This window comes from Pelophylax lessonae (genome assembly GCF_965119305.1).
Source record: "Pelophylax lessonae genome assembly, chromosome: 2".
Classification (NCBI taxonomy): Eukaryota; Metazoa; Chordata; class Amphibia; order Anura; family Ranidae; genus Pelophylax; species Pelophylax lessonae.
The window spans coordinates 659,195,185-659,216,875 of NC_138769.1; the positions used below are offsets into that span (position 1 = coordinate 659,195,185).

The following is a 21,691-nucleotide window of genomic DNA, read 5'->3' on the forward strand; positions in this document are numbered from 1 at the left end:
ATGTGAGGTAAGTGTATCTATGTGGGGACCTGTCTGTCTGGGGGGGGGTCTCAGTCTGGGACTGTGTAACCTGCCTTTAATCACACTGCTTGTCTCCCTATCTCTCGGCTGCATGCTGTGGGCTGCAAGGGGGGGGGGGGGAGCTGTATGACACTGAGTATGTCAGGCTGGGCAGTGTGAGGAGCTGTGTGCTGTGGGGCATGTTTTTAATGGCATGTTGGGGCATATACAGCGATCGCTGCGGCGATCTAACATGTATCCATATAATGGGATAATATTGTGTGTGATTTTATGCACTGTGGAGCGGCGATTTCGGCGCCAAACGACGCCATTTTACCGGCGCCCGCTCCGGCCGCATGGTTTACATGCACGGCGGCCATTTTCTTGTAGCCTCCATAGGCTTACATAGAGCGCCCTGGCAGCATCACTTCCTCTCTCCTGGAAGCACCGATCGAGGCAGCAGCAGCAGCGGAGTCTCCTCAGGTTTTATCCTTCTATTCCTGTGTTCCATTGCCTGTATTCAGTCTGTATATTCCCTGTGGGGGTCTCATTGTGCCTGAGTGTGGTGCGGTGGGCTGCGCTTGCCGCGCTTGCTGTAAGGGGGCAGTTAACCCTTGGTTGTCTGGCATACAGGGGCAATGGATTCTCAGGAGGGCAAGTTTCCCACAGTATTGGTGGAAAGCCAGGGGACCGCTGTTTCCCCCCCAGGGGGGGATTTAGCCACTATTGTGGCTGGCCTTGCTGCACAGGTGAAAATGCTGGTGGCTGCTCAATCTACAAAACGGCCCAGAGTTGCTCTGTCCTCTGATTCTGAGGGTGAAGGTGATGGGGCTGTTCTGGCGGGGACCTCCCTATCGGGGTCCCGCTCCTCTCTTGATCTAGTGGGGTCTGAGGTAGAGGCTGAAGTTGAGGGGGTTGATAATTCTCCCCCTGGCTCGCCTGAAGAGCTTGCAATCATGGATGAGTTGATTGCTTCCATTAAGCAGACGCTACGTTTGCAGGACGAGGTGTGTCCCCCAGCTGCCTTGGCGGCTTATGGGACGCAGAGAAAACGCAGGACGCCGCAGGTTTTTCCCTGCAATGCTGATTTTCAGCGCGCTGTTAAGGACCAATGGCGCGATTTGCGCAAGCCTTTTGCGGTACCAAGTAAATTTAAGCTGCGTTATCCTTTCTCGCCTGCCACTGATGAACGGTGGTGTGTGCCTCCGCCAGTGGATCATGCTATTGCGGTTTTGAACAAAGCCACTGCGATCCCTGCAGAGGGATCCCCTGTTTTCCGTGATGCCACGGATAGGAGACTGGAGTCTCTTGCCCGTCATACTTATTCTGTTACGGGTTCTATGCTTAAGGCTCTGTTTGCTTCTCTCATGGCGGCCCAGGCGATCGCAAGTTGGACGCAGATGCTTAGGCGCGTCCTAGTGGCCGACTCGGCCTCGCCGGCGACCCTGGATATGGTGGATCAGATCCACCAGGGTGTCATGTATCTGTGTGATGCGGACCTGGACCTGATTCCGTTGGCTGCGCGTGTGCACATCGTGGCGGTGTTGTCTCGCCGCCTGGTTTGGTTGAAATGTTGGTCGGTGGACCAATCTTCACGTAAAACCTTAGCCAATCTGCCTTATGATGGGTCTCGCCTTTTTGGGGAGTCCCTGGATGTGTTGATTAAGGGGATTACCGGGGGTAAGAGCACTCTCTTGCCCCATTTCCCCAAGGCTAAGGGGGCTTCTGGGAAGAAGCATGCTCATTTTCGGCCCCCTCAGGGGTCCTTTCGTGCCTTTCGGCCGCACTACAAGGGCAAACCGTTCAAGGGCCAAGGCTCTCAGAAGAAGCCCTGGTCTGGGAAACAGAAGTCCGGTCAATCCGGACCTGCGGCCCATAACAGTTCGGCCTGAAGGGGCGCCCTCACCCAGTTTTGGGGTGGGGGGACGCTTGCTCGGTTTTCTTCAGCCCTGGTTGGCCCGTGTGAGGGACAGATGGGTTCTGGAAATCGTTCGATCTGGTTACAAGATCGAGTTTCTCTCTCGGCCGGAGAGCAGATTTTTTCCCTCAAATCTTCAACTGTCTCCAGAGCGCCTGCGGGATCTGCACCTGGCGGTGCGGGACCTGAGGGCTCAGGGAGTGGTGGTTCCGGTGCCTCATCGGGACAGATTTCGGGGGTTTTATTCCAATCTGTTCACCGTGCCCAGGAAGGAGGGCAAGGTTCGTCCGATTCTGGACTTGAAAGCTCTGAACCGCTCTGTGCGGGTTCGCAAGTTCCGCATGGAATCCCTGCGCTCGGTGGTGGCTGCCCTGGTTCCGGGGGAATTCATGGCCTCCATCGATTTGAAGGATGCGTACCTTCACATCCCCATATTCGAGGGTCATCAGAGGTACCTTCGATTTGCCATTGCGGAGGATCACTACCAGTTTGTGGCGTTGCCCTTTGGGCTCGCCTCGGCTCCGCGGGTCTTCACCAAGGTGCTTGCACCGGTTCTGGCATTATTGAGAGCCCAGGGCATTTCTGTCCTGGGGTATCTGGACGACATTCTGGTTCGGTCTGCGACCAGACAGGGTCTGTAGAAGGACCTGTCTGTCACAATGCAAACTCTGCAGGAGTTCGGTTGGACGATAAATGTTCCGAAGTCGACACTGAGTCCGTCGGTTCGTCTCCCCTATCTGGGAATGATACTGGACTCGGTGCAGGCGAAGGTCTTCCTGCCGGAAGACAAACTCGGGACTCTTCAGGAGGAAGTCAGGTCCCTCAGGGACGTTCCACACTCGTCTCTGCGGACGGGTATGAGATGTCTGGGATTGATGGTCTCGGCCTTCGAGGCGATTCCTTTCGCGCAGTTTCACACGCGGGGTCTCCAAGCGGAGATCCTGTCCAGGTGGGACGGGCGACCTCAATCTCTGGATCTTCAGATCTCGTTGAGTCATCGCACCAGGGAAAACCTTCTGTGGTGGCTCCAGTCCCCGTTGGTGTCCGGGGGCAAGTCGTTTCGTCCGATCTCGTGGACGATAATCACCACGGACGCCAGCCTGTCGGGCTGGGGTGGTGTTCTGGGCGTTCTGTCCGCCCAGGGGACCTGGTCGGAGGGGGAGTCTTCCCTTCCGATCAACATTCTGGAATTGCGTGCGATAAGGCTCTGTCTTCATCGCTGGACGGACCGGCTGCAGGGCTGCCCGGTTCGGGTGCAGACGGACAATGCCACGGCGGTGGCCTACATCAACCACCAAGGGGGCACCAGGAGTGCCCGAGCGGCTCGAGAAGTGGCCGACATTCTGTCTTGGGCCGAGACTCATGTCCCGGCGATAACGGCGGTTCACATTCCGGGAGTGGAGAACTGGCAGGCGGACTATCTGAGTCGCCAGACCCTGGATCAGGGGGAATGGTCTCTCCACCCGGCTGTCTTCCAGATGTTGTGCGCGAAGTGGGGTCTTCCAGATGTGGACCTGTTCGCGTCTCGCCTCAACTACAAGGTGAAGAGGTTCGTGGCAAGGACGCGCGACCCTCGGGCAGACGCGTCGGACGCGTTAGTGGCCCCGTGGCATCAGTACAGGCTGATGTACGCGTTTCCACCGATTCAGTTGCTGTCCAGGTTCCTTCGCAGGTTGCACTCGGAACGCAGCACGGTGATTCTTGTGGCACCGGACTGGCCTCGCCGGTCCTGGTACGCAGACCTCGTGAATCTGGCGGTCGACGCTCCTTGGCGTCTGCCTCTTCGAGACGATCTACTGTCTCAAGGACCGATTTACCATCCTGCTTTACAGTGGCTGGCTTTGACGGCCTGGCTGTTGAGACCGAGGTCCTGAAGGAGAAGGGTCTCTCTCCAGAGGTCGTTCATACTTTGATCAACGCGAGGAAGTCTTCCTCGGGGAAGGTTTATTACCGTACTTGGAAGGCCTATTTTGCCTGGTGTGAGTCCAGGGGGTTTTCACCCCGCACGTACTCGGTTTCCCGTGTGCTGTCTTTCCTTCAGACGGGTGTCGATCAGCATTTGGCGCTGGCTACGATTAAGGGTCAGGTGTCGGCGCTGGCCGTTCTGTTTCAACGTCCCGTGGCTTCCAACTCCTTGGTTGGCACTTTTATTCAGGGTGTGCGGCATCTGGTTCCTCCTAGGAGGGATCCTTTGCCCCCTTGGGACTTGAATCTCGTTCTATCTGTGTTACAACGTGCTCCTTTTGAACAGATCAGGGAGATCTCGTTGTCTATGTTGTCCAAAAAGGTCGCCTTTTTGGTGGCGATCACTTCGGCTCGCAGAGTGTCGGAACTGGCGGCTTTGTCCTGCAAGTCTCCGTACCTGGTTGTTCATTTGGATAAGGTGGTCTTGCGACCTAATCCTTCTTTTCTACCGAAACGAGTTTCGGAATTCCATCTTAACGAGGATATTGTTTTGCCTTCGTTGTGCACGAAGCCTAAACATCCGAAGGAGGTGAGATTGCACTCTCTGGATGTTGTTCGGGCGATAAGGGTTTACCTTAAATCGACTGAGTCTTTTCGTAAGACTGACTCCTTGTTTGTTCTTCCAGAGGGTCCTCGGAAGGGCATGGCGGCTTCCGCCTCTACCATTGCCAAATGGATCAGGCAGACCATTGAACAGGCCTATGCCTTGCTGGGGAAGGTTCCCCCTGTGCCTGTGAAGGCGCACTCTACTAGATCACTGAGTACGTCTTGGGCCTGCCGTCATGGGGCTTCTGTAGCCCAGGTGTGTAAGGCGGCGACTTGGTCGACCGTACACACTTTCACAAAATTCTACAAAGTAGATGTTCAGGCATCGGCGGATGCTTCCTTTGGCCGCAAGGTTCTTAGTGCGGCTGTTCCATAGGGTCCCTTGTTGGGGACTCCTGGCTGTTGGGATAGTTTTTTGTATCCCCTGGTTTTTTTGTCTTTTCCTGGGTTGTTGCTCCTGTTGAGCACTTGTTTTTGCTGTTGCCCAGCTGGTTTCCTTCCTTTGGTAAGGTTCCTTTCTTTGATGTGGAGACTGCGTTGCCTTTCGGCGCGGATGCGTTTCCCACCCCTCATGTTTGCACTGCTTTGGGACGTCCCCATATGTGACGAATATGAAGAGGCGGCGACTGTCGGAGGACGTAAGAGAAAACGGAATTTTTGTAAAATCTTACCTGTAAAATTCCTTTCTCTGAGTCCTCCGACAGTCGCCGCCCCCGCCCCTCTTTTGGGGTTTGAATGTATACTCTACTGCTATTCCACTAAAACTGAGATATGGTTGCAGGAAGTAGGAGGGTATTGACTGAGGGGACCACCCCTTGAGGGTGGGATATGTTAAAGCTTTATTGTTAACATATTCTGTTGCCTAGCTACTCCTTCGGAGCAAAGTCTAATACCCCATATGTGACGAATATGAAGAGGCGGCGACTGTCGGAGGACTCAGAGAAAGGAATTTTACAGGTAAGATTTTACAAAAATTCCGTTTTTGTAAGATCTTACCGTAAAATCCTTTTCTCTTAAGCTCATTGACAGACGTAGTACCCACCCCTCTATCATTGAGTTGGGTTGGGTTAAATTCTCTGTTACTGCTTTAGAACAGAACTGATTCCCTGTAGCAGAGAGAGGGAGGATATACCCTCAGGGACTGCCCCTAAGGTGGAGCCAGAACGTTTTCTTTCTGCCTAGTCCTACTCCTGCGGAGACAACATAACCCAGCTCTTGAGAATCAAGAAGACTACGTCTGTCAATGAGCTTAAGAGAAAAGGATTTTACGGTAAGATCTTACAAAAATCCATTTTTTGTGTGACATGCTGTATGTTGTAGGGCATGCTGTGGTGCATGTTTTGTGCAACATGTGGCGGCCGCTGCTGCGGTCCGCCATTTTATTAATAGCTGCAGGCATATGAGGGCTTCTTCTGTATGCTGGGAGCGGCGTTTTTGGCGCCAAGCGCCGCCATTTTGGCAGCGATCGGCCATTTTTTTGTAGCCTTCTATAGGCTTTATAGGAGCGGCTTCTGTTGCATCACTTCCTTTTCCCTGGGCACACTGATCGATACAGCAGCAGCAGTGATCTCTCCAGGTTTTTATCCTCTTTAGTCCTGTATTCCCTGCCTGAGTTTGTAATTTTCCCTGTGGAGGGTCGGCTTGTGCTGGTGTGTGTGAGCGGTGGGCTGCGCCCGCCGCGCTTTTAAAGGGGCAGTTACCCTTTTTTTCTCCTGCACACTTCTGGGGGCATGGATTCTCAGGAAAGCAAATTTCCTCCCACTTTACTGGGAGGCCAAGGGGCTGCTGCTGTTTCCCCTGAGGGGGGCGATTTGGCCACAGTTGTGACTAACCTGGCTGCTCAGGTACAGATGCTTGTGGCTGCTCAATCTCCTCAGAGTTTCAATCTCCTCTGATTCAGAGGGCGATGGTGATGGGGCTGCTATGGCTGGGGTCCCCTTATCGGGGTCCCGTTCGTCCCTGGACTTTGCAGGGTCGGAAGGGGAGGCAGAGGTTGAGGGGGTTGATGATTCCCCCCCTGGCTCGTCTGAAGAGCTTGCAATCATGGATGAATCGGTTGCTTCTATCAAACAAACGTTGCATTTACAGGATGAACTGTGTCCGCCTGCCGTTCTGGCTTCTTATGGGACACAGCGGAGACGCAAAACATCGCAGGTTTTTCCTTGCACTGAGGATTTTCAGCACGCTGTTAGTGAACAATGGCGCAATCTTAAAAGGCCTTTTGCTGTGCCAAGTAGGTTCAAGCTGCGTTATCCTTTCACGCCCGCCACTGATGAACGCTGGTGTGTACCACCTCCGGTGGATCACGTGGTGGCGGTTTTGAATAAATCCACTGCGATTCCGGCAGAGGATACCCCGGTGTTCCGAAACCTACGGACAGGAGACTGGAGTCTCTTGCCCGCCATACTTACTCGGTTACAGGTTCCATGCTGAAAGCTATTTTTGCTTCCCTTATGGCAGCTCAGGCTGTCGCGGATTGGACACAGGTACTCAGGCGCGTCCTGGTGGCTGATTCTGCCCCGCCGACAACATTGGCTATGGTGGATCAGATTCATCAGGGTGTCATGTATTTGTGTGATGCGGAATTAGATGTAATTCCTTTGGCTGCACGTGTGCACAGCGTGGCGGTGTTGACACGCCGTTTGATTTGGCTGAAATGTTGGTCTGTGGACCAATCTTCTCGCAAGACTTTGGCTAATTTGCCCTATACGGGATCTCGCCTTTTTGGCGACTCACTGGATACGCTGATTAAGGGGATCTCTGGGGGTAAGGGCACGCTCTTGCCCCAATCCCACAAGGCTAAGGGCGCTCAAGGTATGAAGCATGCTTCATTTTGGCCCTCTCAGGGGTCTTTTCGTGCCTTTCGGTCGCACTATAAGGGCAAGCCCTTCAAGGGTCAAGGCTCCCAAAAGAAACCGTGGGCAGGTAAGCAGAAGTCCGGCCAGTCCGGGTCCGCTGCCCATAACAACGCGGCCTGAAGGGACGCCCTCACCCAGCTCTGGGGTGGGGGGACGTTTGCTCGGTTTTCTTCAACCCTGGCTGGCCCGCGTTCAGGACAGGTGGGTTCAGGAAATCGTTCGATCTGGATACAAGATCGAGTTTCTCTCTCGGCCGGTGGGCAGATTTTTTCCCTCAAATCTTCAGCTGTCTCCGGAGCGTTTGCGGGATCTGCACCTGGCGGTGCGGGACCTGCGGGCTCAGGGGAGTGGTGGTTCCGGTGCCTCATCGGGACAGGTTTCGGGGGTTTTATTCAAATCTGTTCACTGTGCCCAGAAAGGAGGGCAAGGTGCGTCCGATTCTGTACTTTAAAGCTCTGAACCGCTTTGTGCGGGCTCGCAAGTTCCGCATGGAATCCCTGCGCTCGGTGGTGGCTGCTCTAGTTCCGGGAGAATTCATGGCATCCATCGACTTGAAGGATGCGTACCTTCACATCCCCATTTTCGAGGGTCACCAGAGGTACCTTCGATTCGCCATTGCGGAGGATCATTACCAGTTCGTGGCATTACCCTTAGGTCTCCGGCTCCGCGGGTGTTCACCAAGGTGCTTGCACCGGTTCTGGCCCTATTGAGAGCCCAGGGAATCTGGGAATGATCCTGGACTCTGTCCAGGCGAAGGTCTTCCTACCGGAGGACAAGCTCAGGACACTTCAGGACGAAGTCAGGTCCCTTCGGGACGTTCCATGCTCATCCCTCCAGACGGGCATGCGGTGTCTCGGCTTTCGAGGCGATTCCCTTTGCCCAGTTCCACACGAGGGGTCTCCAGGCGGAGATCCTGTCCAGGTGGGACGGGCGACCACAATCTCTGGATCTTCAGATCTCGTTGAGTCCTCGCACCAGAAGGGATCTTCTGTGGTGGCTACAGTTCCCGGCGGTGTCGGGGGGGCAAGTCTTTTCGTCCGCTTGCATGGACGGTGATCACCACGGATGCCAGCCTGTCGGGCTGGGGTGGTGTTCTGGGCGTTCTGTCCGCCCAGGGTACTTGGTCGGAGGGGGAATCCTCCCTTCCGATCAACATTCTGGAATTGCGGGCGATAAATCTCTGCCTTCGACGTTGGACGGACAGGCTTCAGGGCCGTCCGGTTCGGGTGCAGACGGACAATGCCACAGCGGTGGCCTACATCAACCACCAAGGGGGCACCAGGAGTGCCCGAGCGGCTCAGGAAGTAGCCGACATTCTGTTTTGGGCCGAGACGCACGTCCCGGCGATCACGGCGGTTCACATTCCGGGGGTGGAGAACTGGCAAGCGGACTATCTGAGTCGCCAGTCTCTGGACCAGGGGGAATGGTCGCTCCACCCGGATGTCTTCCAGATGTTGTGCGCGAAGTGGGGTCTCCCAGATGTGGACCTGTTCGCGTCTCGTCTGAACAACAAGGTGGAAAGGTTCGTGGCAAGGACGCGCGATCCTCGGGCAGACGCGTTAGTGGCTCCGTGGCATCAGTATCGACTGATGTATGCGTTCCCACCGATTCAGTTGTTATCCCGGTTTCTTCGCAGGTTGTCCTCGGAACTGCTCACGGTGATTCTGGTGGCGCCAGACTGGCCCCGCAGGTCTTGGTACGCGGACCTCGTGAATCTGGCGGTCGACGCTCCTTGGCGTCTGCCTCTTCGAGAAGATCTTCTGTCTCAAGGACCGATATTCCATCCTGCTTTACAGTCGCTGGCTTTGACGGCCTGGCTGTTGAAACCGAGGTCCTGAAGGATAGGGGTCTCTCCCCGGAGGTCATTCATACTTTGATCAATGCTAGAAAGGCCTCTTCGGGGAAGATTTACTACCGTACTTGGAAGGCCTATTTTGCCTGGTGTCCAGGGGGTTTTCCCCCCGCTCATACTCGGTGTCTCGGGTGTTGTCTTTCCTTCAAACGGGTGTGGACCAGCGTTTGGCGTTGGCCACGATTAAGGGTCAGATTTCTGCGCTGGCTGTTCTCTTTCAACGCCCTGTGGCGTCTAATTCTCTGGTTGGCACCTTTGTCCAAGGGGTGCGACACCTGGTCCCTCCTCGGAGGGAGCCTTTGCCTCCATGGGACTTGAACCTTGTTCTGTCCGTGTTACAACATGCTCCCTTTGAGAAGATCAGGGAGATCTCACTGCCTCTGTTGTCTAAGAAGGTCGCCTTTTTGGTGGCGATCACTTCGGCTCGCAGAGTGTCGAAGCTGGCGGCTTTGTCCTGCAGGTCTCCGTATCTGGTGCTTCACTTAGATAAGGTGGTCTTACGACCTAATCCTTCTTTTCTTCCTAAAAGGATCTCGGAATTTCACCTCAATGAGGACATTGTCTTGCCTTCACTTTGCGCAGAGCCTAAGCATCCGAAGGAGGTGGCATTACATTCCTTGGATGTTGTTCGGGCGATCAGGGTTTACCTGTCATCGACAAAATCCTTTCGCAAGACGGATTCTCTTTGTCCTTCCTGAGGGACCTCGGAAGGGCATGGCGGCGTCGGCTTCTACCATCGCCAAATGGATCAGACAGACCATTGAGCAGGCATATGCTTTGAAGGGAAAAGTTCCCCCTATGCCTGTGAAGGCGCACCCTACCAGATCTCGGAGTACGTCTTGGGCCTGTCATCATCGGGCTTCTGTGGCCCAGGTGTGTAAGGCGGCGACTTGGTCGTCCGTTCACACCTTCTCAAAGTTCTACAAAGTGGATGTTCAGGCATCGGCAGATGCTTCCTTTGGCCGCAAGGTTCTTAGTGCGGCAGTACCTTAGGGTCCCTTGTTTTTGGGCCCTTGGCTGTTTGGGATGTTTTTATCCCTGGGTTATTTGTTCTTCCTGGGTTGTTGCTCCTGTTGAGCAAAGTTTTTTTCATGCTGCCTAGCTGGTTTCCTTCCTTTGGTAAGGTTACTTTCTCTGATATGGGTCCGGCGTTGCCTTAGGCGCGGCTGCGTTTTCCCACCCCTCATGCATACACTGCTTTGGGACGTCCCCATTGTGACGAATATGGAGAGGCGGCGACTGTCGGAGGACGTAAGAGAAAACAGAATTTATGTAAAATCTTACCTGTAAAATTCCTTTCTCTGAGTCCTCCGACAGTCGCCGCCCCCGCCCCTCTTTTGGGGTTTATGTACTGCTATTCTACTGAAACTGAGGTATGGATACAGGAAGCAGGAGGGTATTGACTGAGGGGACCACCCCCTGGGGGTGGGATATGCTAAAAGCTTTAATATTGACATATTCTGTTGCCTAGCTACTCCTATGGAGCAAAGGTCAATTACCCCATTGTGACGAATATGGAGAGGCGGCGACTGTCGGAGGACTCGGGGAAAGGAATTTTACAGGTAAGATTTTACAAAAATTCCGTTTTTTTTTTTTTCTCTGGAGATCTGCAATCAACTGCCGGGCTGGGCGATGGGCTGAATAATCTAGATCCATTGGTCCCCCCAGCTCAGCCAGCGAGTGCGTGAAGATTGCAGCTACACGCTAGGTCGGCCACAACATAGTCTCATGGACAGAGGCTGGCCCACGAGTTAAACGTCTCGCAGGGTCGCATACGACCGTGCTTGAGTCTGCGTCACAGCGGTCCTTTGGCTGACAGCTCCCCTACTTAGGTGCCAAGGATTCTGTCTGTCCCTCCTCCAATCCTAAAAAATCCCTCAGTGAGCTGGGCTTCTACCACTCCCGCCCCCCCTGTCTGGACCTAGAGTCTTTGGGGGGGGGCCAGGGCAGAGGATGCAGCTAAGACACCTGGGTTCCCCCCCGCTATCCCCTATGTAAGGGTCCTGGGATAGTGTGTCCTGCCCTGGTAGTCTGGAGAGATCCCAGTATAGGAGACCCCTAGGTGCATGCCCCACTGTTTGCAGTGTGGGTATGGTGCAGGAGGGGGGGGGGGGTCTCAGTGCAGAGACTGGTGCAGAATGCGCATCGGAGTCTCCCCTAATGCGTGTCCTACCTTCAAGAGGAGGTCCCCTTGCAGAGGGCACGGGGAAGATCTTTGCAGCATGCTGTAGCTGATGATGGCCATTTTCCCTTAGTTTGACGGGTCACCAGTTGGCGGCCATGTTTGTGTTGCCCGATGTCACGGGGGCCGTTTTCCCTTAGTCCGGGAGCAGCTGGAGATGACCGAAGCTTTTCCTTCTTTTTTCTCAGTTTCCTCTTCCTGTGCCCTGGACATATGAACAGGGATGGCGTTCATGGTGATGCTGGGTCCGAATTCTGGGCACTCCTTCGATCGGCAAGGTTAGTCCTGGGGGGTCCCTGTTATCTCTTTCTCTCTACTGATAGGTACCCTGAGCCTTGGGGGGGGATCCTTTAATGATGCCAAAAGATTGTTTTGTACTGCAAGGTCTTCTTTTAATTATGGAGCCTTAGGGTCACATCTCTCCCACTGACCCCCTCATGGAGATGGCAGGTCCCTCGGAAACCCCAGCTTCCCATGGTTGCACTGACGGTGGTCCTGCAGTCCTTAGTGACCGAGGTGGAAGTGGCGTGTGGGCAAAGGCCCAGGAAGAAGTGTCCCCCGCCTTTCCCTGAGTCTCATCTAAATTCTGAGCCTGATGCCGCCGTGGGCGCAGCCTGTCCAGGGGGGTTTAATATCACACCCCAGATCCATTCGATAATGAGGATGATTCCTCCATGGTCGCAGCAGCGAATGAAACGCTGGTAGACGCACTTATCACTACAGTGCGTGAGACTTAAAATGGAGGCCGTGGCTGTGTCATTTGATACGCATAAGTCACCTCGCACTCCAAAGGGGTTTCCTTTTGTGTCTTATTTTGACAGTTTTTTCTGTAAGGAATGGCAACAACCAAAATTACCCTTTTCTGGTCCCCAAATGTTTTGCTGTAGGCAACCCTTTTGAGGAGTTACTTTTAAAAAAGTGGACCCTCCTGTTTACAGGTTGAATAAAGCTACCATGATCGCAGTAGAGGAATCCCTGCCCTTAAGGACCCGGCTGACAGGAACGCGGAGGCTGTGGCACGCAACATGTTTACTATGGCTGGTCTTACATTGCGGCCAGTATTTGCCTCAGCCCTGGTGTCTCAAACCCCCTAGCTGCGCCCTCTTTAGTTTGTACCTTCATTCAGGGGGTTCGACATGTGGCTCCACCTGTACAGTCTCTTTTGCCGCCATGGGATTTAAATTTAGTATTTTTGGTTATCCAGAAACCACCTCTGGAGAATATTCAGGAGATTCCCTTGCCTATGTTATCCCAGAAGGGGACATTTTTGGTGGCTATTGCCTCAGCCCACAGGGTATCAGAATTGCGGGCATTATCTTGTTGCAGTGCCCATTTAGTGGTCCATAGAGATGGAAGTGGTTATTCGTCCCTGTCCATCATTCCTGCTCATCCCATGGAATTTGCTTTGCATATCTTGGATGTTGTTCGTCCGATTTGGGTGTATCTGGCAGCTACAGAGTCCTTTCGGAGGTCAGACTTGCTATTTGTGGTTACGGATGGACCAAGAAAAGGTGTTGGCCGCTTCTTCGGCTACCATCTTCAGATGGATCAGACAGACAGCGCCTCAGACCTATAACATTAAAGGTCAGGTTCCTCCTTTCCCTGTCAAGGCGCATTCTACTCGGGCACTTAGTGCTTCTTGGACCTTCCGTCATCGGACCTCAATATTGCAAGTTTGCAAGGCGGCCACTTGGTCGTTGGTGCATACCTTCACAAAATTCTAGAAGGTATATATTTTGCCATCTGCGGATGCTTCTTTTGGCCGCAAAGGTTTTACAGACTGCTGTTTTAAAGAAAAACACCCCTCAAGAGGGAACAGCCCTTCTTAAACTTTTATTTTTCAGACGGGGCTCCTGTGAGCCAGTTAAGGCTTCTGTGTCCTGGTTAAGGGCTCCATATTTTTAGCCTTAGGTTATTTTCCGCACCCATAATTTTCCTTTTGGCACTGCTTTTGGACGTTCTACTAGTTATGATTTATGGAGTGCTGTGTCTGTCGAACGTACAGTAAAATCCATTTCTCTGAGTTCAACGGACACAACACCCACCCTTTATGGAGTTCTGATACTTTTAATACTGCTACTAAACTGATTACCTAGAGCATAGGGGGGCCTGGTTGTATACTGAGCTGAGGAAGGCCCATGGGCGTAGCCAGGTGTTTTTTGGCCTGCCTAGTCCTACTTCTGGAGGAGGCAATATAACACAGTAGTTATGATTTCTGGAGCGCTGTGCTGTGTCCATCGAGCTCAGAGAAATGGATTTTACGGTAAGTACAAAAATGTCTATCAATCGTTCATTTCGTTCATTGATGGACACAGCTCCTGATCTTCATAACAATTGGTTTATACTGCCCCCTACAGGAGTAGGACACTAGGCAAAAAAAAGGAATCTGGCTCTGCCTATGGGCAGTCCCAGGGTGGGGGATGTTCTCTCTCTCTCTGGCACCCCCTTTTATCTGTCCCCTGTTCCACACCCCCCTTTACTTATGTTGGGGCTATGGGGGTGGTCTGCTCCACCCCCTGGGGTGAGGGCAGAGTACTATGCTGGTGATGGGGGCCAGGGGGGTGTGCTGCCGGTGACCGGACGATCGGCGGCTTGTACCTGGTAGGGTCTTCTGTTTGAGCCTGTCCTTGAGGCCTAGGGGTCCCTCCTGGGTCCCTGGGAGCCTCGTGGTACTGCCATTTTGCTGTAGCCATGTGTGCTTAATGCAAGGCGGCCATTTTGCGGTGGTTTACCATTGACAATAACGGCGGCCATGACTGTGGAGCCCTGTTGGCGGCGATTTTGGCAGTGGGAGCCCCTCCTCATCCCCTGGTGCTGACTCCTGGATCTGTCCCAACCATCCATCGATGCACTGACAGCAGTCCTGGAGTCCTTTGTGTACCAGGTGGTGGTGGCTTTCGGCCAACTGGGCTAGCAAAAAGTGCCCCCCGCCCCATCTGTCTCATCAGATCCTGAATCTGGTTTGGCCGCCGTGGATGTTGGTCACCCTGTTGGGTCTGTGACCAGGCGCCCGGAATCCTTAGATAGTGAGGATGAGTGCTCCGCATCTGCAACCACGCACAAAAAGGCGCTGGTGGAAGCGCTGGTTGTATCTGTGCGTGAGAGCTTAAAGATGGAGTATGCAGCTGGAACGGAGGTGCAGGTTCCCTTTGACACTCACAAGCTATCTAGAACGGCAAAGGTTTTTCCTTTCCCTGCCTATTTTGACAGAATTGTCGCTAAAGAGTAGAGACAACCAAAGCGTCGCCTTGGGGTCCTTAAGTGATTTGCTAGGCGATACCCCTGTGAGGAGTTCCTCATTAAGAAGTGGACTGTTCTATCGGTGGTGGACCCTCTGGTTTCCGGATTAAACAAGGCAACCATGATTCCGGTTGAAGAGTCCCCGGCCTTTAAGGATCCGGCTGACAGGACGGCAGAGGCAGTGGCCTGCAATATGTACACTTTTATGCCGTGACCAGGAGGGAGAACAGCTACCCCCCCTGTCTTTGCTGAGCTGGCGGACCAGCTGGTCCAGAGGCTTCAGTTTTATCTGTGATGCCTCTTTGGATGCGGCTCCCCTAGTGGCCTGGCTCTGTTTTGGCAGTGGTCCTTCGGTGTGTCTTTTGGCTCAAATGCTGGTCTGTGGTCCAGACTTCTAAAAAAGGCCTTGCCTGATCTCCCCTTTCAAGGAGATCGCCTGTTTGGAGCTACCCTGGATGACATAATTTAAAGCTCTCACAGGGGGGAAAAGAGTACCTTTCTTCCCCAGGCTACTAAGGGCAAGGACCCTCGTCGTAGACTGGGCCCTCCTTCTCAGGTCAGAAGTTTCTTTTTTTTTTTTTTTTGTTCCTCAGGGTCGACTGACAAGGGCTTGACGCCTTTCAGGGCCTCCTCTGGAGGATCCAAACTAACCTGATCTGGGAAGCTGAGTGTGGGCTTCTCCAGAACTGCGGACAAGGCTCCTTCAGCATGAAGGTGCGCCCTCATCAGTATTGGGGGTGGGGGGACGTCTTTGCTAGTTTCCGGACCTGTGGACTTTCCTGGTATTAGACAAGTGGGTCCACAAAGTCAAGTGGGTCCACAAAGTCATTCGGTCCAGCTACAAGATCGAGTTTCGCTCTTGTCCCCCGGCAAGGTTCTTTCCTTCCAACCTGCGCCTTTCCCCGGACTGCTTGCAGGGTCTGTTCAAGGGGTGATTGTCCCGGTTCCGACTTTGGAACATTTTCAGGGTTTTTACTCAAACTTGTTTACAGTTCCCAGCAAGGAAGGCAAGGTGCGTTCAATCCTGGACCTTAAGGCGCTGAACTGCTTTGTGCGGGTGCAAACGTTCAGAATGGAGTCCGTTCGCATGGTGGTGGCCTCACTGCATCAGGGGGATTTTCTTTCTTCTATTGACATCGAGAATGCTTACCTTCACATTCCAATATGTCCGTCACCAGCGCTTCCTCAGCTTTGCCGTAGGAGAGGAGCATTATTAGTTTTCTGGCATTACCCTTTGGTATCGCCTCTGCTCCCCAGGTCTTCACAAGTGTTGGCCCTGGTGCTAGCATTGTTACTCCAACAGGGGATTGTGGTGCTGGGCTACTTGGACCACCTCCTTCTGCAAGCGGAGTTTCCTACTTCTCTGATGGAAAACCTGGAAATCACCATACGAACCCTGGGGGAGTTCGGCTGGTTTGTGAATTTTCAGAAGTCTGCTCAGTCCAGCTTTGTAGGCGGAACCAATCTGGATCTGACTCTGGACTCGTCCTAAGCCAGTGCTTCTTCCTGTGGACAAACTCCAAAAATTGCAGGCTGCAATTTGTCCCCTGCTGTACAGCAGATGGTCATCCCTCCGGACTTGCATGCGGTTGCTGGGCCTGATGGTTGTCTATCTTCGAGGCGGTTACTTTTGCACGGTTCCATACGAGGTCCCTGCAAAGGGAGATTCTGGCCAAATGAGACAAGACTCAGTCTGTGGACAATCAGATCCAGTTCCTCCCCTTGTATTGGACAGTGGTCACTATGGATGCCAGCCTGTCTGGCTGGGGAGGCGTCCTTGTCAAAAATTCTGCTCAGGGGCTCTGGACACTGGAAGAGTCCAGACTTCCGATCAATGTCTTGGAACTCCAAACAATCAGACTGTGCCTGGAACATTGGATGGATCGTCTTCCGACATGTCCAGTGCGCATTCAATCGGACAATGCCACAGCCGTGGCTTATGTCCATTACCAGGGGGGGCACAAGAAGTGTCTTGGCGGCTCTGGAGGTAGCTGGCTATCTAGGGCAGGCAGAACGGTTAGTTTCAGCCCTCTCCGCCATAAGCATTCCCAAGGTGGAAAACTGGCAGGCGGATTAACTCAGTTGGCAGGTGATGGACCAAGAGGTGGGGTCCCTTCATCCGGAGGGGTTTTATCAGTTGTGTCTCCGGTGGGGCATCCCCGAGGTGGATCTGTTGGTGTTTCGGCTCAACCGAAAGATGCAGAGGTTTGTGGCTTGGTCACGGGATCCTCTGGCAGATGCCAGACGCGTCTGATTTACACCTTCCCTCTAAAGCTTCTGCCAAGACTCCTACGCAGGATCAAGGCAAAAGGGATTCCGGTGATCTTAGTGGCTCCGAACTGGCCTCGCCGGGTTTGGTACACCGATCTGGTGTGGCAGGTCACCGACGTTCCGTGGAAGCTTCTTCTCAGGGAGGATCTGCTGTCCCAAGGACCAATCTTCCATCCGGCTTTACAGTCGCTGGCCTTGACAGCTTGGCTGTTGAACGCCAGGTGCTGTTGGATAGAGGTTTGTCTGCGTTGGTGATTCCAACGCTGTTAACCTCCCTAGCGGTATTCCCGAGTGTGGCTGCTCAGGGTTAATATAGTGTACCAAAAGCGGTAACCCGAGCCACACTCGGGATTACCCCAGAATCAGACTCCTTCCTCTGCGATTCCCCCGCCGTCCTCTAGCCATCCTCCCGCTGTGTGCTCGGCTGATGATGGCACCTGTCTTCCGGTTCCCTTCCCTGCAAGCGTTGCGACGCAGGGGGGGTGGAACCGGCGGCAAATCCAAAAATTTAAATGCACCAAATGACATGATACAAAGTTGTGGTCCTTGCGGATTACACTGTATCATGCCATTTCACCACAGGATTTCACTTTGTGGCTTTTCCAGTGCCCTTCCTGTGCTTTTCCAGTTTTGTGCCTGGAAAATTGAGAACGACCATGGCGTCCAAAAAGCGTTTTTTTTGCGCAAAAGCGATTTTAGACAAACTGGAAAACAGCGCCAGCGAAACTGAGTTATTCGAAGAACTGAGCGATAGCGATTCGTGGGAAAATTCGTCATCAGCTTCGAAAAGTGACAGCGACGATTCAGATGCCTTTTTGGCACATAGCTCCGTTGGAAATTCTGAAGAATCATTTAATGGACTTCCCAAATTTTCTTTAGTTTTGGTGCAGAATGAGTAGTTTGAAAATAATGAATTCGATGGAACTACTCAGTTCAAGCAACTCAGTTTCGCTGTCGCTGGTTCCAGTTCGTCTAAAAGCGTTTTTGCGCAAAGAACACTTTTTGGACGCCATGGTTGTTCTCAATTTTCCAGGCACAAAACTGGAAAAGCACAGGCAGGGCACTGGAAAAGCCACCAGGTGAAATCCTGTGTTGAAATGGCATTAAACAGTATAATCCGTTAGGATCACAACTTTGTATCATGTCATTTGGTGTATTTACATTTTTTAAATTGCCACCGTTTCCACCCCCTGCGTCACGACGATCGCAGGGAAGGAAACCGGAAGACAGGTGCCGGCATCGGCCGAGCACACAGCGGGAGGATGGCTGGAGGACTAAACAAGCACATAGCAGTCGTGTGAAACGAGTCTACTGTCCTACCCTGCTGTACCTTGTACCACTTATGTGAATAAAGAACTTTTCTTCATTGGATTCCGTGGTGGTGTGCCACCATTTTCTTCTTTTAGACTCTTGTTTAGACAGACTTAAGTGTGTTATTCATTAGAATTACAGGCCTAAAATATAAAACAACATATTTCCATGCAAAACAATGCACTGCTTTTAGCACAAAAATTCTGACATAATCAGACCGCCAGGGAGGTTAAAAGCTAGAAAATGTACTTCTAGGAAGATTTAACCTTCGTACGTGGAAGTCGTACATTATATGGTGTTGGTCTCTTGGGGTTCATCCTAGCTCTTTCTCGGTGACTTGGATCTTGACCTTCCTTCAACGGGGGGTTGAGCAGAAACAGGCCTTGAGTACTATCAAGGGTCAGGTGTCGGCCTTGGCAGTCTTCTTTCAATGGCCCTTGGCCACACACTCCCTGGTGCATACTTTTCTTCAGGGAGTTGGTCACTTGGTCCCTCCAGTGCAGTCTCAGTTCCTGCCTTGGGACCTCAGTTTGGTGCTCAGTCCTTCAGAAGCCTCCTTTCGATAATCTTTGGGAGATTCCCCTGCATACGCTGTTCCAGAAGGTGACCTTCTTGGTGGCTATCACTTCTGCGCGCAGGGTGTCTGAATTGGTGGTGTTATCCGGTTCACCTTACTTGGTAGTTCAGAGATAAGGTGGTTCTTCGTCCCTGTCCATCGTTCCTTCCAAATGTTGTCTCTGATTTTCATTTGAATGAAGACCTTGTGTTTCCTTCCCTGTGTCCCAGGCTAAAACATCCCAAGGAAATTTCTTGGATGTGGTGGTCTGGGCAATTAGTGAGTCTGACTTCCTAAAGGACTCCGTAGCTGCCAGCTACTCCCTATTTGTGCTCACAGAGGGGCCTCAGAAAGGGTTGTCCGCTTCCCCTGTGACCGTTTCCAGATGGAATAGACCTGGATCGTGGTGTATCTGATCCCTCAGGGGTCAGGTTACTCCTTTCCCTGTCAAGGCGCATTCTACTCGGGTGCTCAGTGCCTCCTGGGCCTTCTGTCATCAGACATCAGTGACGCGGGTTTGCAAGGCGGCCACCTGGTCGTTGGTGCACTTTCATAAAGTTCTATAAAGTGGATGTGTTGGCATCTGCAGATGCTTCCTTTGGCCGCAAGCTTTTGCAGGATGCTGTTTAGAGAACATGGTCCTCTGAGGTTTTTTTTTCAGGTGGACTTTTCAGTTGTTTTTGGTTGAGCTCTTGTTGGCTAACTTGGGAATTGTTTGCTGTTTCCCACCCCCCAGGTTTAATACTGTTTTAGGGCGTCCCAATGGTCAAAAATAACAGGAGCGCTGTGTCTGTCAGTGAACGAGAGAGAAAATGGGATTTTTGACTTAACATAAAATCCATTTCTCTGATGTTCATTGACAGGCACAACACCCACTCCTCTGTGGAGTTATCGTTCTCCTGACACTGCTTGTAACAAAGCTGAGTGACTATAGCAGGGAGAAGTATATCCTCTGGGACTGCCCATGGGTGTAGCCAGAAGTTTTTTTTTTTTTTTTTTCTGCCTAGTGTCCTGCTCCTGTAGGGGGCAGCATAACCCAATGGTCAAGAATGTCAGGAGCTGTATTCGTTTTTTTGTCAAATACCAGCAAAAGAGCGCTTTATCTCCATATGACTTGATACATTTTCTCCCAGTTAACATCCTTCTTTTTTTTTTTTTTCAGGATTTGGAAGACTTCTGCTTTAAATTTTGTGTAAACCACTTGACAGGAGTGACACAAACAGCGGCATTTTGGCAAATGGATGGCACATTGCTCAAAGACTTTGTTATAAAGGCTGGTAAAAGTGGTGGGTTTAAAAACTAACTACGGCTTTTGTACTGGATATATCAAGTATTGGGCATTAATGCACCCAACTGGGACCTCTAGAATTGCTAACCCATTTAAGAAAATGCACTAGAAAATCTTTCAGTGAATGTGTTTAAACTGCCCCTGTATATAAAAAAAGAAATCATGTTTAAAATGTTTTAAACGTCCGTATTACCTGTTGAATGTGCACACTAGCCACTGATGTGGTTTTGTGCATGTTGGCAGGGATCTGAGGCCTCTTGCACTTTCAGGTAGACCCACATACTGAAAATGTGGGTATTTGTTGAAATATTTTGTGGCATTTATAAATTGTAGTTTGTCCTTTTTGGTTTAAGTGTTTTTTATATTCCAAACCTATCTAAACTTGCATATACCTAACATGTACACTGATGGTCTTAGCCTACAGAATAGCTGCTATCTTTACTAGTGATGGCAGTTATTTTGTTCACTAAAGTGGTTGTAGTAAACCTCTTTTAAGACCAGCCATAGACTGAACAAATCTTTCCTGCAACCTGTTTATTCACTTTTATCACAGACAGTGTTGACAGGAGAATCCATCCCATGGAGCCATTGTGCTCTCCAAGGAGGGGTTGGGGTTACGGGAAACCTTTACTGCCGGGAGAACACAGTGACTATTGCTAGTGGCTATAACATCTACCAATAATCACATGTAAAAAAACTGGCAGGCTAGTTGTACCCAAGTTGATCGGTCGATCAACTTTGGTACATTAAACTTGCCCATACATGGCTTGTATCTCTTGATTTGAACAGTCAATGGCTGGCTTTAGAGAACTTGTCTTTAACTGATATGTTGGCTGCTTTTGCTGTCTGGGTTTCTGATCCAATCTTTATTTGCTACATACTTGTGCCAGGTCAGTGTCTTAAAGTACTGAGCTGAGTGCCTGATCGTCATACTTAAAGTTTAGGTCTGGTGTTTGAATCTTTTCAGGAAGTATGGTAGCTAGCAATTTTAGATTGGTAATGGCAGCCCACATTTCTCTGTGTACAAGTCTATAGTTTCATAACTGAGACATGAGGCACATTCTATTTCTGGTCTTCATTCTCCTACTAGATGTACATGCAAAGTTGTATACTGTAAATGGCCCTCAATTTTGTCTAGCTGGCAGTTAGTCCTACACATGAAGGTAATTGTCTAGTACTTGTAAATGTTTGCATACATTCAGAGCTATGCGTCAACTGCAGTCTCTCCAAGGATCCTGGAAAACTCATTGAACGACCTAGTAAATGTGAACGGGTTAAGGTTAAGTTGGCTATCACCCATTGTAGAGCTGTATGGCTGATTTTCAAAAAAATGTGCACTTTGAACTGAAAATGTAAAGGTCTTTGGTAAAGGATGCTTGGGGGTACCTTACCTTTTACAGCTCTTCTGTCAAAATACTTACTGTGCCTGGAGTTGTTTTAAAGTGCCCTATTCCAGTCAGGCTGAAACACGAAGGTGGAAATTGCTGGGAAACGTCACTGAAGCGATGAAACCGTTTCTTGGAATAAAATGTGTGTGGCCTATCCCATTACCTGGACAGAATGGAAGTTATGAGGACTGGGCCAATGTTCCTGAGGACAGCTATGTTCTGTTATGGCACTGGGTGCCTCAGCTGTGATGTTACTGGTTCCCAAAGAGTGAATGTCTTATGAATATTTGCTTAGTCCTCAGAATGGTCACTTGGC

At 51.6% G+C, this 21,691-nt stretch overlaps 1 protein-coding gene across 1 annotated transcript in view; it reads left to right on the top strand.

Annotated features, from left to right (window-relative positions):
• Positions 1–20,116, top strand: part of RCBTB1 (RCC1 and BTB domain containing protein 1) — a gene marked incomplete at its 5' end in the record, with an annotated part of 116,555 nt that extends 96,439 nt beyond the window's left edge. The window contains one exon of the mRNA XM_082245394.1: positions 19,862–20,116. Coding sequence (XP_082101520.1) covers positions 19,862–20,002 — 141 coding nt within the window. The 3' untranslated portion in view covers positions 20,003–20,116. The remainder of the gene's footprint in view (positions 1–19,861) is intronic.
• Positions 20,117–21,691: the final 1,575 nt, after the last annotated feature.